At 35.2% G+C, this 15616-nt stretch overlaps 1 protein-coding gene and 1 long non-coding RNA gene across 2 annotated transcripts in view; both read right to left on the bottom strand.

Moving 5' to 3' along the window:
- Nucleotides 1-9892: 9892 nt before the first annotated feature.
- Nucleotides 9893-11642, bottom strand: LOC148661666 (uncharacterized). Its single transcript, XR_015939581.1, has 2 exons — nt 10456-11642; nt 9893-10381 (listed from the first exon to the last, which is right to left on the bottom strand). It is a non-coding gene; the product is annotated as an uncharacterized LOC148661666 (long non-coding RNA).
- Nucleotides 11643-13682: 2040 nt separating this feature from the next.
- Nucleotides 13683-15616, bottom strand: part of sorcs3a (sortilin related VPS10 domain containing receptor 3a) — a 290460-nt gene continuing 288526 nt past the window's right edge. Inside the window, exon 27 of the mRNA XM_088635725.1 lies at nt 13683-15549. Coding sequence (XP_088491851.1) covers nt 15485-15549 — 65 coding nt within the window. The 3' untranslated portion in view covers nt 13683-15484. The remainder of the gene's footprint in view (nt 15550-15616) is intronic.

Here is a 15616-nt window from a genome sequence, read left to right as displayed (position 1 = left end):
GACCAGGGTAATACTTTGAGTTTACAGCTTGTCCAAGGTCAGTCATCATTAATACTATTAGTAATATCTTCAGTAAAGACTTTGATGCATAAAATATTTCTGCATAATTAAAATATTTATGATAAAGGTAGGTTGTGTTCTTTTGCCCAACTGAGCAATCTTGCTTTCATAAAATATACCAACTTTTTAATGTATGATGATTAACATGCTGTAATACACAGTTTAAATTTAAAAGTCTAAAGAGTATACAACTTAAATTCTTAATTGAATAAAGATTGTCCCTTAGCAGTGATCGGGATTCAAAACCAGCGTTTTCTGGTGACAGTTCAATGCTGTACAGGAGAGGTTAAGCTTTATTAGCTCCTCCTGGCGGTTTTACAAGGTGATTCCGGATACTACTAACATAATCTAATTTACATATGGTAATATGCGGTATGACGTAGAATGATGCGTTATGCCGTGTTTTGATGCGACATGCCCACCGCGTTATACCGCAGCGTACCCCGCTTGTTTTGAATGGCTGCATCTGTATATAAAATATAGTGTGGTGTAGATTTAAGGTCTTGCTTGATCTGGATCTTGCTACACATAACTGTTTTTATACTTTTGAAATAAATTTAAAGCAGAAGAGATGGCAGTGAATTTCAACAAGAAAAGAGACAGATGTTAACTGAAGCACAGACCGGGCAGTCTACAACCATGGCTTTTGCATTCTAACTTATTTCTTATCTGGAGGCAGACTCTACATAACGAAACAAGTAAATTATTAAATACGATAAAGCTGCTCAGTGGCAGGTGACTAAGTGAACACAAACAGTAACAGACTATGAAAAGACAGGGTTAGTGTCCAGCAAGCTTTCTCCCCGGGGCTACGAAGCGGTAGAATTAAATCTGTTGCAGTGATAGTCAGCCATTGCTCTCCCTGCTGTTAACTGTCAGTTCACATGCTGTGCTTCTGCTTATGAGCCATTCTCAAAACCAAAACACCTAATTTATCAATGAGCCCAGAATGACAGGATTCTAACGTGCTAATCACTCCAAATTAATAAAGAATCTGGATTGTGGAAGAGTCTTCTGCAACATCCCAATATCCCCACTCTCTGCTATATAGAATGAATATCATTAGGCTCTTAGAGTGGGAGGGTCTTTCTTACATGCACTAAATGACAAATTGCATAATTTACACATGAATGAATCCCCTAAAATTGAAAAAGCATTTAAAAATCAACTGAAGCAGCAATTGAAAAAGTAAAATGTGGTTATGCTGTTTGTTACATGAGGAAGATAAGTGTCAAAATGAATCTGTTACTATATTCTGAAGCCAAGCACAGAATTTGGACTTGAAGTGTCTTATCAATGTGCTGAAGAACTGCTGTCATCTGGAGATCTAGATCTGAGATAGAGAAAACTGTGTTAACCACAGATAACGCAAATCCAGTAAGAACAGCTTCCTGTCTTGGAGAATATAGGGGTGTATGTTCAGAAAAGATGATGATTTACTAAATTTAGTTTTCATGCAGATGGTGAATTACTATTTTTTATCCAGTGGATCTGTATGGCTATAAAGTCTTTACATATTAAAATACAATATTTGCTAATGAGAAGATTCTTTCTTAAATTTAAAATCAGGTTATTTTTTACTGCAGACAACAACACAGAGTTTGTTCAGCATAAAGTTTTAAAGATCTCTGAGCTATGACAGTAAGACAGTGTCTAACAAACCATCACAGTATGTTTGGTCCTTGTAGACCTTATACAGTATTTCAATTAAGAAAACTGTTCAACTCTCAAGGAAGCCTTATTGAATTATGAAAGAGGCCAAGAAGAAATTGTCACACAAGTTCAAGGGATGCTTCACCATTTCTGGTTTAAAGAATCTCCATTAAGTGATAATGTATACTGTTACATGTGTTGAGGCCTTTCCGTGTTTCAGTAATGCTAAAAAATTAAAGGGGAAATTGCCTTGTGCTATTAAACATGAGTTTGCTCACAAGCATCTTGGTGTTTATATAACTGCACATTCATTAACTAAATTATTTAATTAAAATGAAGATATGTAAAACTGCTGTCAAGAGTCTTTTAGCTTTTAAAACTTAGAAGGTTTTTTTATTGCCAATCCCAAATCTCTGCCTATCAAACTACAAAAAAGAAAACAACAACAAATAATGGGAAGTGTTTATTATAAGACACCAGTTCATAAGAGTTTGGATTGTACTGTAGCTATAAGTTTTGAGATAATAATAAATGACAAAAATATAACTTTTAAATTAATACAAAATATATTGTTATTATTAATGCAACAAGCAGCTTTTAATTACTTTTTTTATTTTGTAACCTGAGGAAGATACATTGAACGTGCCTTCTGTGTACAATTAGCAGAGTGTTCCTTTCAGACCTTAACAATGTAACAATTGTGAGCTATATACTGTATAATATAAACCACTTAATTCCATCTTTCAGCTGTGTAACATTTTGAGAACATTTGATCTCTCAGATTTTGCTTTTACAAATCAACATTTAAAACTGAGTTTGGAATAGAAAATGACCTCTTCGGTCAGACTAATCTAATCATTCATCAGATGCATTCATCCACAGGCAGTTCTCTAGAACAATATATTGAAATTAAAGATTCTGTTGAACATAAGAGGGGTGTGAAAGCTTTAAAAGAGTGGGAAAAGGAGAAAGCTAAATGTACAATACAATAGGTATAGAAAATCCACTACTTACAAAATAACACCTACCATTACCAAAGATTATATGATTGATTTATGATAGAAGAAGTGAAGTTAGAAAACACAATTATCATGCAGTAAGTCATGTGTAAATGTACTATATAGTATCCGATGTTTGCTGTGTCATTTGAGACTATTTTTACTTGATCAGTTATGTTCACTGCAAGTTATTTATAAGTTAGCTGTGCCCCATTAGAAACTGATGAGTTATATTGCCTTCTCTTTATTAAATTTCATAAGATGGTTACATTACCATATTTTTAATTGGTTTGAAATACCTAGGAAAATTGTTTTCAAGATGATAAATATGGTAGGAAAACAATTATTTAAGCAGCAATAAATATGGTAGGAAAACAAGTATTTAAACTCATCATACTGTGGAAATACTTAACTAGACTTTAGGGGAAAAAAGTTATTAAGTGCATAATTACAGTAAATATTCCTGTTGTATAACTATATCATATATAAATAATTAAAAATAAAAATTGACTGCATAACAGTATGACTGTCAACATGTCAAATATTTAACAATTATAATCACTATATTTGTCATATATATATATATGTCTTTGTTTTTTAGAAAGTGCAAATATATATAATGATTACAGATTTTTTATATCGATTAAAAGCTTCTGTGTCATTTAGATTAATTGATCATTCATGACTGACTGTGACACACTTGAGTGACTTTGATTGCTTTGTAAGCACTAAATCATTAGTGAGATTGCTGATAGGGCAGAGGTGATGAGGTAATTTCTCATTATCACTGTTAAACATGTTGAAAATAAAGAAAGAAAAATCAAAGAAAGCAACCAACGCCCCTGTTATCAAGAGGACAGCCCATCAAACTATATCGTCAGTAGTTCAGGTGGGTAGCTGCGTCAGGCTGCGTAGGCTGCAAAGGAACAAGTAATAGGTTTATTCCACGCTGAAAGAAAGAAGAAAGAAAACACAACGTTTCGGCCATGGAGCCTTTAGGTGTTCTTCACACCTGGAGAAGGCTCCACAGCCGAAACGTTGTGTTTTCTTTCTTCTTTTTTTCAGCATGGAATAAACCTGTTACTTGTTCCTATATCATCAGTATTCTGGAGGCTGGACTAAGTCACTTCAGGTTGACTCACCAGCAGGGGAGTCAAGCCCTTTTTCAGTGACTAATCAAGATTATGAATAGACCAGTTTATATGCAGTGGTATCTAATATATGAATACATAAATGTAAAAAAATGTCAAAAAGGTGGTGGATATGAAACTGAGGCAAATTGACGTGGAAAAACATAATTACATAGTTGAACAGTATTTTTTTTCTCTCACCTTACCAACCCTATGTGATAGTTATTAGCTTCATACTTGTTAATTAGTATTAGAAAATCTTCAGAAAAGGTGAGATGTTATCTGTTTTGTCAATGTAATCTAGATCATTAATACCTGGAGTTGATGTAACTGAGATAAACTACATGTTGTTTAGTGTACATAGTCTCAAAGTGTGTTTATTCTTCTTATAAGAAAATCTGATCAAATGATATCTATGCTACAGTTTTGTTGGTGTAGTCAACAGTTAAGTACAATAAAAACACAGTTTCAGCTGTAAAGCAATTAAGGTGCAGTAGAGATTGAGAGAACCCAACCACACTGGTAGGCCAAGTTTGTCGGAATGCCCCCACCACCACCCCTCTCTTCATGAGATATGATCCAGGGATCTGGTGAAAGGTGAAGAGGGGGTGCAGGAAGAAATTCTAAGCAAAATGTGCAAATGCATGTAGTTATGCATGTAGAAGGCCAAAACTGAGTGGGTTTAGAGTTTGATCTCCTAAACTTTCACTCAAAGTTTAATTTCAGTAGTTCGGTTTAACTCTAAGGTAGACTAAGGGCATGATTTAAATTTGTTTGCTTTATTAGCTTAATTAATCTGAATAAGAGAAGAAAACCAACATGAAGACACTTTAAGTCAACATGTACTGTAGATCCTCCCCTAAAAATGACAAACAGTTTACTAAATGCTGATGATGAGCCTGCACCCTGAGCAGTGACCAGGACACTCAGTGAAACAGGGGCCACAGCATATGTTGCAGGTGGAAGGGATGTCCCCCTGCCTGTAAAAAACTAGTCCTGAGCTGATAGATAGTTAAGCTCCTGTCAGGTGTACTCCTGGACAGTGGAAAGAGGTGGATAGAGGAAGAGTTAAAACCATGGAAAACATTGCTGTAGCTAAAGTAATAATGAGTAGGATGCCCATTGATAAAACTGAAGACAAAAATTGGAGAAACAAAAGAACAGGACAGACAGGGACCATGGAAGGGGTGAGAAAGAGTGAAGGAGGGAGAGAGATGATGTGCATAAAGAATGGAATGGATGGTTGCTCCAGGAACATGGTTGCACTGGAACTCCGCAGAGGAGTTATATCATCTGTATGACCTGAGGTATAAAGGAGGATGGCATGGTGATCACAGTGAGCAGGCTGCTGTTTATGAAGTGTGGAAATATCAGACTGGGGTGGCTGATTTGAAAAAAAAAACAGGCAGAAGCAAAGATAGTTTTGGCCACTGGAAAAGTTGAGCACAGACTCAACGTTTTAGCCTGCAGCTACAGTATATAACCCTTCAATTCCAAATTGGTACCCACTGAAGCAAAGCAGGTGTGAGCTTTGCCAGGACCTGGTTGGGAGACCTCCTGGAAAGGTAAAGTAAGTGTGCTCCTAGAAGAAGGGGTAGTTGGGACCAGTAGGGAGCACTCACCTTACAGACCACGTGGGCCCTATTGTCTCAAAAAAGGTGCCATCCTTCGGATTAGACATAAAACTGAGGTTCCGACTCTCTGTGGTCATTAGAAATCCCAGGGCATTTCTTGAAAAGAGTAAGGTGTTACTCCACTGACCTGGCCCTGTTCCCCACTAGCCTTTACCAATAATGGCCTATGAATTGTCTTCATTACTCTGTTCTACTCCCCACTGATAGCTAAAGTGTGTTTAGCATATTGATGCACTTTGGCTGCCATTGCATCATCCAGGTGGGTGGTACATGTAGAGTAAAAATCCACTGGAGACCTTTTTGTCAAGCAGAAGAAGAGTTTATTGTATATTTGGCCTAAGAGAATCACCCTTCCTGCAATTAGGAGGATGGTTCTAGCAAGAAAAGTTACAGATAACCTTTTATACACTTACTTGATAAGGAAGACAAAGAGCTTAAGCCTCAAAAGGAAAAACTTCAGTTATATTTAATTTCTATTGGTCAAGCAAATGTCTACCTCAAACAGAAGATGTGTACATAACTGAGCTATATCAGTGTTTTCTAAAAGCACATAGTTACGATTGGCCTTCCACACAAAAGCAATTCTTTGAGATTCTTTGTGTCTGCAGACCCCTAGTCTCATCAACAGCAGATACATTTAAAGTTGCATCTGGTGTTTTGCTGAACATGGTGTACAGAGAAAGAATTCAACCCTTCTTACACGGTATTGGTGGTGGAGGGGAGTCCCCATTACCTGTAAAGCTATTTGAATGGAGTGTCCAGAAAAGCACCATATAAGTGTAAGTATAAGAAATTATAGATTGGTGCTGCTGAGATCGGAAGAGACAGAGTTTGGAGAGATGAGACCAGCTGCTGAAGTATTTGTGATAGGGTTGATGGACAGAAGATGGAAAGAAGGCTAAAATATGGTACCTGCTGCTGTGCAGAAGAGATGAAGAGTGCAGGTTATAGAGCTGAAAAAAAATGAATGACAAGAATTTGAATCCAGGTAAGGCTGATTGGAGTTCTGGGGTGTGTTGAACTCGAATTATGATAGAGTTATGTGTCTTGTTGTGATACAAAAACAATTGAGTTTGGTTTCCTTCATTCAGGTGGTAGAAAAAGGAAGCCATATGGTGTTGCATGGTAAGGTTTGATTCTTGCAAGAGGTATAATATAACGAAATTATATTATGAAAACTAAAATATGAAAGCTGGTAAGATAGAATCATTATACTTTTACATAGGTGGGATCAATTGGTTGACATTAGGGTTTGACTTTCTCCTGAACCTTTACTTAAAATGTAATTAATTATGTGCTTATCTTTAGTTTTTTTCTTTGGGTTTTCTGCATAATTCGTTATGTTATAAATTAATATTGTAAATATATATATACTGTATACTAATGGAAAAAAGAAACAACATTTTCTGGAATGAGAATACCATAGTTACAGCTTACAGTATGTACTTTCACAAAAAGTTGTCAATTTGTTTTAAGCCCTCTGAGTAGCAATACAGCTTTTGCAGTGAGGCATTGCAACTTGCCAATCACACGAAAGCTTGTTAGGTGCACTTTTACTCAATGAAGTCCGGGAACAATGCCTGATCAGGTCACCTTTAAAAACTCCTTAATTTAAAGCTTAGGTCACTGCAAGAAAAAGGCCTCAGTTTTCTGTGCATTTCATAATGCCTCACATGTCACCAGAAGCAAGGGAGAGGGCCATTGGCATGCTGCAGGCAGGCATGTCATGTGCCAGCATTGCCAGACACTATGGAGTAAGCCACTCCACTGTGTCCCGACTGCAGAGAAGGTTTCAGCAGACCAGTAGGATGACTGTCCAAGATTCAATCCATCTGAGAGATCGTTTCACATCTGACACCTGTATTGCTGCTGAAACTGCCAGCAGACTCAATGCCCGCATCAGTGACAGGACAGTGAGGCTCCATGCTGCTGGTCTTAGAGCAAGGTGACCTTTCAGAGGCCCTCTGCTCACACCTCCTAGACATCACACCAGATTTGCTTGGACCAGACAGAGGCTGCGATGGACTTGTTGGCAGTGGCATCAGGTCCTCTTCACAGATTACTCACTCTTCAGCCTCTTCCACACAGACCAGAGGGCCAGCATGCAGAGGAGGTGGTATATACAGTATGTAACTGCAAACTATGAGATAGTGCACTTAAAAATGAGAACAGGAAATATGGTTTGTGAGAGTCTGGAACAAACTATAGTACTTTGTTGAAGTGGATACCTTGGCATCTTTCATAAAACATTTGATCTGAGCAAAGCAACCAAAGGTGCTAGGTGGTCTAAACTCTCTTATTTTAATCAAAAGAATGAAGTGTCTGTATAAAAATAATTATTAGATTTTTAAAGTTTTTTTTATTGTGGTGGTATAGGATTTTTTATAAGTGGCAGTTCATTAATTTCAAAGTTTTTTTTTAACATACTAAAGTAGGTTATTTTGTGAAACTGGAATAAAACTTGATACCTTGATTACAGACATACACACTACAGTACTACTAACTCATTCCCATGAGACAAAGTTTGTTTATTCCTGTTCTAAGTTTTCAAAGCTCTACTCCTGAAATACTTGGTTACAGCCCCAAACAAAATTATTTTGAAACAAATCCAACTGTTGTTTGACACTGAATGATATTATGACTATTTTTTATTGAATCATACAGGAGAGAAAACAGTGCTCATTGGGGTTGTTGGATGATAATACAGCAGCCCAGCCCACGATGGCATGAATTTCTAAGTGGATTATAGGTCTATCAGTAACCCACAGAACAAGACATTGTTACAAGTATGCATGTATCTGAAATGCATTGTATTACATACCAAATGTGAAAGAAAGACAGGGCCTAAGATTAATCTGACCACCAGCATAATAAGCATGTGTCCAGCTTTCCCTGGGAATAAAGAAAAATAGGCTTGTTTGTGCCAGGCTGCCATCCAGGATATCTATTTCATGCTGGAGTGTTAGACTTAGGTCTGCCAACAGCACATTCTGCAAAAGTGAAATGAAGTACAATTGAAGGAAGCCTATTTAGTGACAGAGTACTTCCAAAGCTGGTGAATGCAATCCCATGGGTAGAGTTCTGAAATGACAATGCTGCCATCTTTTCTGACAAGGGTCTTTTATCAAATGCAGCAGAATCCTGTTTCCAATCACCTCATTGCTAACCAAAGAGACAATCCCAGTTAGCTGTGTTCACTCTCATTTCTGAAAATTTGCCGGCATGCTCATCCTTGATGTTGTGTTTCTGCAAGCCTCTCGAGCAGCGCCCATCAAATTAAATTTAATTTTCATGTCAGCCACCATGAGATAACAGAGAAGCAGATCAGAAAAGGTTGCCTTTCACGATGAATAATGCACTGAAGTCTTCCTTTCCCTTAGTGCAAATTAATCTGGTAGTCTAGGGAGTTTTCGCTCTCTTTTGAAACATGCAGCTAGAATACTGTGTTTGTGCAGTTCAGACCCCTTGTTTTCACATTTTTCACCATCTCTGGAATCAAATAACCATAACCTGAATAAGGTATCTATGTCTTCTATGAACCATACATGGAATCAGATAATGTCCTACATAAAATTTATACTTTAGTATAGATACAGTAGGTGAACAGCAATTAAACAACATATGCTACAGTATATACACATTCATAGATTTAGTTATTTAATGTATATATTTCAATACCTGGTGTAACTTTGAAGTTCCATCTTTCTTTCAGCATGTGTGTTGAATAACTAATTTTAAGATTCACATGTCTAAGGTGAATGTTGAGGCATCTCAGGGTGTTAAAAGGATGTCTGCTTTGTGGTATCTGGGTGTCTGTATTATGTCACTCGTTTTTAGGCACAACAAACACCAATGTTCCCAGAAGCCAATTAACCTTCCAGTATGATTTTGGACTGAGGGCAGAAACACAGAGGAACCCCATGCATGCTCCACACAGATCTGGAATTGAACCCAGGGTACCAACACTGTGAAGCAAAAATGTTAACCACTGTGCCACAGTGCCACCCTAGAGATCATATAGTGTAGAAAAAGTAAACAAAAGTGTGTTAAAAAGCAGAAACATGAGATGTCCCGTTATCCTATTGATTTTTTTATTACCAGTTTTAGAAAACAACTTCATTAGCATTTCACTTTTATCTTTCTTGATGGAAACACTTGTTTTACAGATGTAATCATATTTATAAAGTTGGAATAGTGCAGTAGTACTTAAAAGGTAATTGATTTTTTATAATTAAATCAGTTTAATCTACAGTATTATTCTACTGACTATTATACTTATTATTTCAGTTTGTCTTAGTACAGACATACAGTAAGTGATTCCTGCATTGTTGGATAATAGCGGGTTTTCTATATTTAAGAAACAACATGGTACTGGAGTTTTTGAAAAAGTAGCAAAGTCACAAAGAAAGCAACAAGGTTCTATGTGATGTACAAAAATACATTTATTTTCAACGATTTCAAAATGACAGTCTCTTTACAGTAGAAATATTGAAATAAACAAGAAACTTAAGAACAACATATACTGTATGAAGGTGCATGCATTCATAGTTTCTGTGCAGACAAAATGTTGCAACTGTTTGCCCACTGAAGGATTTACAAGTGATTAATTACTGTATGTGGACTTACTGACGATTCATGATAGTGTATATCCTATTCCCAGAATCTGTGAATTACATTCTTAGGAAAGCTCTTTAATTTTGCTGTAAAAGCGTGCAAAATTGCACTAATATTATATACTGATCATTTGTTTTTCTCTGGAATGCTGATATGACACATCTATAAGACATCTTGTTTCTAGATGTTTCAAGCTGATAGAATGTAGCATCTGTATTACAATGCTTAAAATATTACCATGATGACAGAAAATACCAGCCAATGGAGAATGTTGGCTTTAGAAACAACAGACCTAATTCAACCAAAATTGAGTGCATTTTCTACTTGGCTTGTACAACAGGAATGTTGGCTTTAGAAACAACAGACTTAAGTCAACCAAAATTGAGTGCATTTTCTACTTGGCTTGTACAACAGTAATGTTAGAGAAAGCTAAGAATCAATCAGACATATATATATACAGTATATTATGTTATGTTATAATCATTTCAGTAGGTCAATGAGATCCTAATAAATGAGACACAGATGATAATTTATTAAAGGTTTGTTTAGCTTAACTCATTTGGCCTGTTTGAGGGAACGGTAACCTAACAATAAGGATGAGGCTGCAAAACACCTCACTTTTGCGAGGAATGACCTACAGTAGGGGGGTGTTGTAAGGATGAAAATGGGGTGACAGGAGGGGTGAGAGAGAGATGTGAAAAGAGAAATTCAGGAAGTGTATATAAATATACTGTACATAAGAGTCTGGAAGTGGGTGAGATTAGGACCTTCTCCCAAACTTCTATTCCATTCTGACAAAATAAAAAAAACAATCTATTAATGCTCTGACCTCACTGTTCAGTTGTAATATGGTGCTCAGAATTTGTTTCAATGAAATGCCCTGTAACCTAAGCTTTTCTATCTTATGTACCACTGTTACAAAAATTTCCACATACAGTAAATAAATCTACTAGGACTGTTACAAGATATGATAGGATAGATATCAGTTTATTTAAATGAAGTTTCTGTTTTTAGGTTCTTATTCACTTTACATTTTACAACCTTGCACATCTCTTGTGAAATTATGTGAGAATTTAAAACAAAACTCTAAACACAGCAGAATGAAATGAGAACAAGACAGACAAGAAAGAGAATGTTTCATTGTTCATTACTCTTGTGCACAATGTCTTAGAAGCCATTCTTAGAAGCATTTTAAATTTGAAGAAACCATACAATTCTTCAGCAGTCAAGAAATCAATAATTTCTGAATACCTGCACTTTTCTCCTTGAGCTACTGTACTCTTCATGTAATTATATGCTGACATCAGCATGTCATTCATCCCTGCATGCAAAAAGCAGAGATGTAAATCAGTGGAAAGAGTGCCAACGCATCAACCTATGGGTGCTCATTACTGCAAATGGTACAATACCATCTACAAAGGAGGTGCACATATTGAGTTGTTCACTTCTGACTGGTTTTAAGATGAGGCATGATAAGATCAATGTTTTATCTTTGATACACATTAAAAGAAAATCACAAATAAGTACAATACATAAGGTGTGGAATGCATGGTATCAAGGAGACAACAATCTTTTGGCTTTAAAAGATAAAATGCTAATTCTGATAGCCTGTAATTACTTCATGTACATTCTCTAATAAGGGGTTGTTCTACAGCTTTAATAATTTAAACTGAATTATCCTACTTTCCCCATTTGTGGTTATTTTTTTCTTGGAAGATGATGGGATAAAAGAGTAAGATTCCAATTTATGTTGACAAATGTGAAATTAGCCCTCTTGTGCTTCAGCTGAATCTATTGTTCATTTTCTGAAAAAGTTTTGAGATAGCAGATAGCAATTAAAGTCATTTGAGGTAAAAAGTAACCATGATTTCAACTTAAATCAAAATAAATTATTTATAATGTATCTTAGCTGGTACTCATTAATTGTTTTCTGAGTGCTTTCATGAATAATTGTAATGGCTTGAAGCAAACACATTGATATTGTTTGGTTTTCAAACTCCTGCTGGCTGGCAAATAGACTGTTTTTTAAAAATGTGTGATGCATTGGCAAGCTCTTCCTCTGTGTTGTCTTTTAAACATACAGTATGTATTTTGCTATGTATCTTTAATGTATATACTTTTAAAATTTTAAGATAACTCCAAATGTATATTTTGATCTAGAAAAAACATACGGTAATTTCGGGAAAAAGATAAATTGCCAGATGCATAAAATAGCTGAATCTTAGTACTGTACTAAATGTCACTTTTCAGTAACTGTTGGTAGATAAATCTTTTGTAAACTTTACAGTTTACAACATAACACCTTTTGTTTTCTCGGTTCAGATGAGACTCACATTCAGTAGACATTCACATTTCCTTAGTGTACATAAAACCTTGCACTTACTGTATATAGACAATCTTTTACAACTGAAAATACTTCACTTAATTGATCTACCTGTAATTTAAGTCTTCCTTTACTGTTAATATTAATTGTCAGCAACCAGCACGCCTGTTTTCTATTTTTATTAAAAGTATAGGACTTTGTTTCCTGACTCTTTTCACCTGGGAGAGATACAGTTTAAAGCAGTAGTTTGCTTTTGTCTATTGTTTAAAAGTATGCATTTTATCTTCTGGGAACCTAAAACACACAAGACAGTAGTATAATATATTTTGATCTCTTCATATAAGTATCGTACAGAAGATAATGTTCTTAGTTTGTCAACTTAACGTACATTGAGTTTTTTTGTATTTTTTTTCTCTAGGAATATATACTTCATATATGGAAAATAACATTTACATACAAAAAAGTTTGTTTTTCTTTACAGTGATATTAATGGCAGTAAAGGCTGGCTGTATTCATACCAATATATCATACTATATAAACAGTGGAAATAATTAGGCTCTGTACATATGAGTTTATCTAAAGACTGCCTTAGCAGATATTTTCATGTGAAAATGGAAATTTGTACACAAAACATTCAACCAATTGTCCATTTTTTTCTGGTTGTTTGTGTAAATCAATTATTTTAAATTTAGCAATTGATTGGACTGTAATTGTGAGCATCAGGAAGGAAGTTTGTTAAATATAATATTAATTCATATTAATTTTATGTCAGGTAATTATAGCTGCAACTGACCAATTGCATTACAACATCAATAGCAAGGAATAAGAAGTCTCAACCCACATCTTATTAGAATTCAAATAAAATTGTTGGCTGAGAGAGCAGGGCAAACAATTGAAACACTTTTAAGGGTTCCATGATTAAAGACTTGAAAAATAAATTAAAAAGGGTGAAGCATATTTTTTAATCCAGTTGAATGTATTGAACTGTATGTCTTATTTAGGAAATTAAAAAAAGAACTATATACAACAGGCTTTATCTACAGTATACCACCTGTGTCCTCAGTATTAACATGCACAAGTCCAGGACCTCATTAAACGAAAAACTAAAAGAAAGCTGTTTGCAAGGTAATGTCTTGTTTCTCACCCAACATAAGTATTTAAAACATACTGTGGTCAGGTCTACTGGTGTTGTACAGTTCCAGAATCAAGTGAAAGGTTAAGAATGCCTATTTACAAAGAGAAAACACACAGAAAAAAAACAGTTACAAACGCAGGAGTAAATTCTGTTTTAATAGAACTAGTACTATACAGTAAAATTAACCCATTTCCCCCTGGAGACCAAAAAACCTGAACACAATTGCAACAAGGAAATCAATGAGGATAGCTCTCTGACACTAGACCATTCGTATCTTGATGTTAAAGAAACATTAAAAATAAGGTTTAGATCCCCCCTGAAAAGACTGCTGTCCCACAGAGAAACTTGGCAAATGTGTTGCTAAGATATGTTGTTTAAGCCAAGTTAGGAAGTGTATGTATTCAAAGATGAGGTGCAAATAAGTGAAAGGATACTCATCAACACCTTAGTTTTGTTTACCTCTGACCTGTAGCCAATGTGCTGTCTTCATCACGAGACCATTCACAAGACTGTAGTCTGTAGCTATCTAAGTCTGTGGTCTTTGCCTACATATCAAAATGGACAGTGGCAATGACTACTTCCTTTTCCAATTACATGTACAGCTTTCCATGTGTGCCTCCACATTCATCAATAACATTAATAATGCATTACCTGATGATCTTAAACCTGTCTCTGAAAGCCAATCTACATGGTGGCTACTAATAATTTCCATATTTTAGAAGCATATCCATTTCTATCACTTCTCAGAATGTTAAAAACAACAGGGTCAACAGTATCATTCCATTTTATTTAATTCACTGCTGGAAAGTGCTGACTAAAATTCAAAAGTGAACAGTAACACAACTCATTCATTATAGAAGGTTTCATTGTATTTTAATCAGAATAAATTCTTTATCAGAACATTCTTTTTTTACAGCAAGGGAGAACTGCCTTATTTGAAAATTTATTTCTGTATGATGTGCATTGCTTAAAAGTTTGCATTCTTTAAATAGTCCTCTAAATCATGACCTTTGTACTGCATGAGCTGGAAATATTTGGAATGAAAAAAATCCCTTTCCTGACATACATTCTGATTATGTAGAGGACATTTCTTCACTCTTTTCTTTGATTGTGCTTGCTTGAAAGTGAAAAGACAAAAGATAAAAATGGAGGTATCTTTTTTATACCTTTATCTCAAAATGAGATACCTTTAAAAACATACTACTCTGCAATCAATGTTTAATTTTTATAGTTAGACCCAAAAAGGAACAATGATGTCCCGTCAAAGTAGCTCAGACCTCAGCACTTATAAAGGACTGGTCAACACATAGAAGGAAAAGTGGGTGCACTTACAAAGATAAAAACAATATTGTAAAAACCTATTAATATTATTTAAGGAATCAACAATCCAGTTTATTTCTAAGAACTACCTGCTCATGTGATATGTCAGATGGCCAAGCAAGATTTTTAATATGCAAAACAAAAATAGAGATTTAATACTGCTGCATGAAATTGAACATTTACAGTATCAAGAAAAGGATGATAAGACAATGGTTATTTTCCTAAAATGCTAAATGCCCAAGCTATGTACAAAAATACATTGTCCTCTTTTGTCATAAGAGCTGTTTAATTTTTGCCCAACAGCACTTTTATTAATGTATGTGACAAATAAATGAACACCACAGTGGTGTAACAACAGCAACACACTCCACAGGTGCTCTCTAACTTTGTTTATAATTCCTGCTTTCTCAAAATTAAGAAAGATTTATTTAGGATAAAAAAACGCCTTGATAAGTAGATTCCGATCGAACCCATACATCTTGTAAAACAAGACACACCCATGCAAATCTGTATAAATGAGGTCCTTAAAAAACTATTAACATTGACTGTGTTTTAGAATTACAAAAAAGAACCTCCAAATCTTGAAACGTTTGTACACTTCGTTGCATCACAGGTTTTTAAACGCTAGTGCAGTTTGGAATTTCCCTTGTGCTTTCACTCTCACTGACTTTAGGGATTCCTCCTGGTAAAACAGTAAAAAAAAAGATTAGTTCAACAGATGAGTACAAATCTTCAAATTGTTATATGAA

Source organism: Lepisosteus platostomus, chromosome 6 (assembly GCF_059453375.1).
Source record: "Lepisosteus platostomus isolate fLepPlt1 chromosome 6, fLepPlt1.hap1, whole genome shotgun sequence".
Classification (NCBI taxonomy): domain Eukaryota; kingdom Metazoa; phylum Chordata; class Actinopteri; order Semionotiformes; family Lepisosteidae; genus Lepisosteus; species Lepisosteus platostomus.
This window is presented reverse-complemented; position numbering and strand designations above follow the sequence as displayed.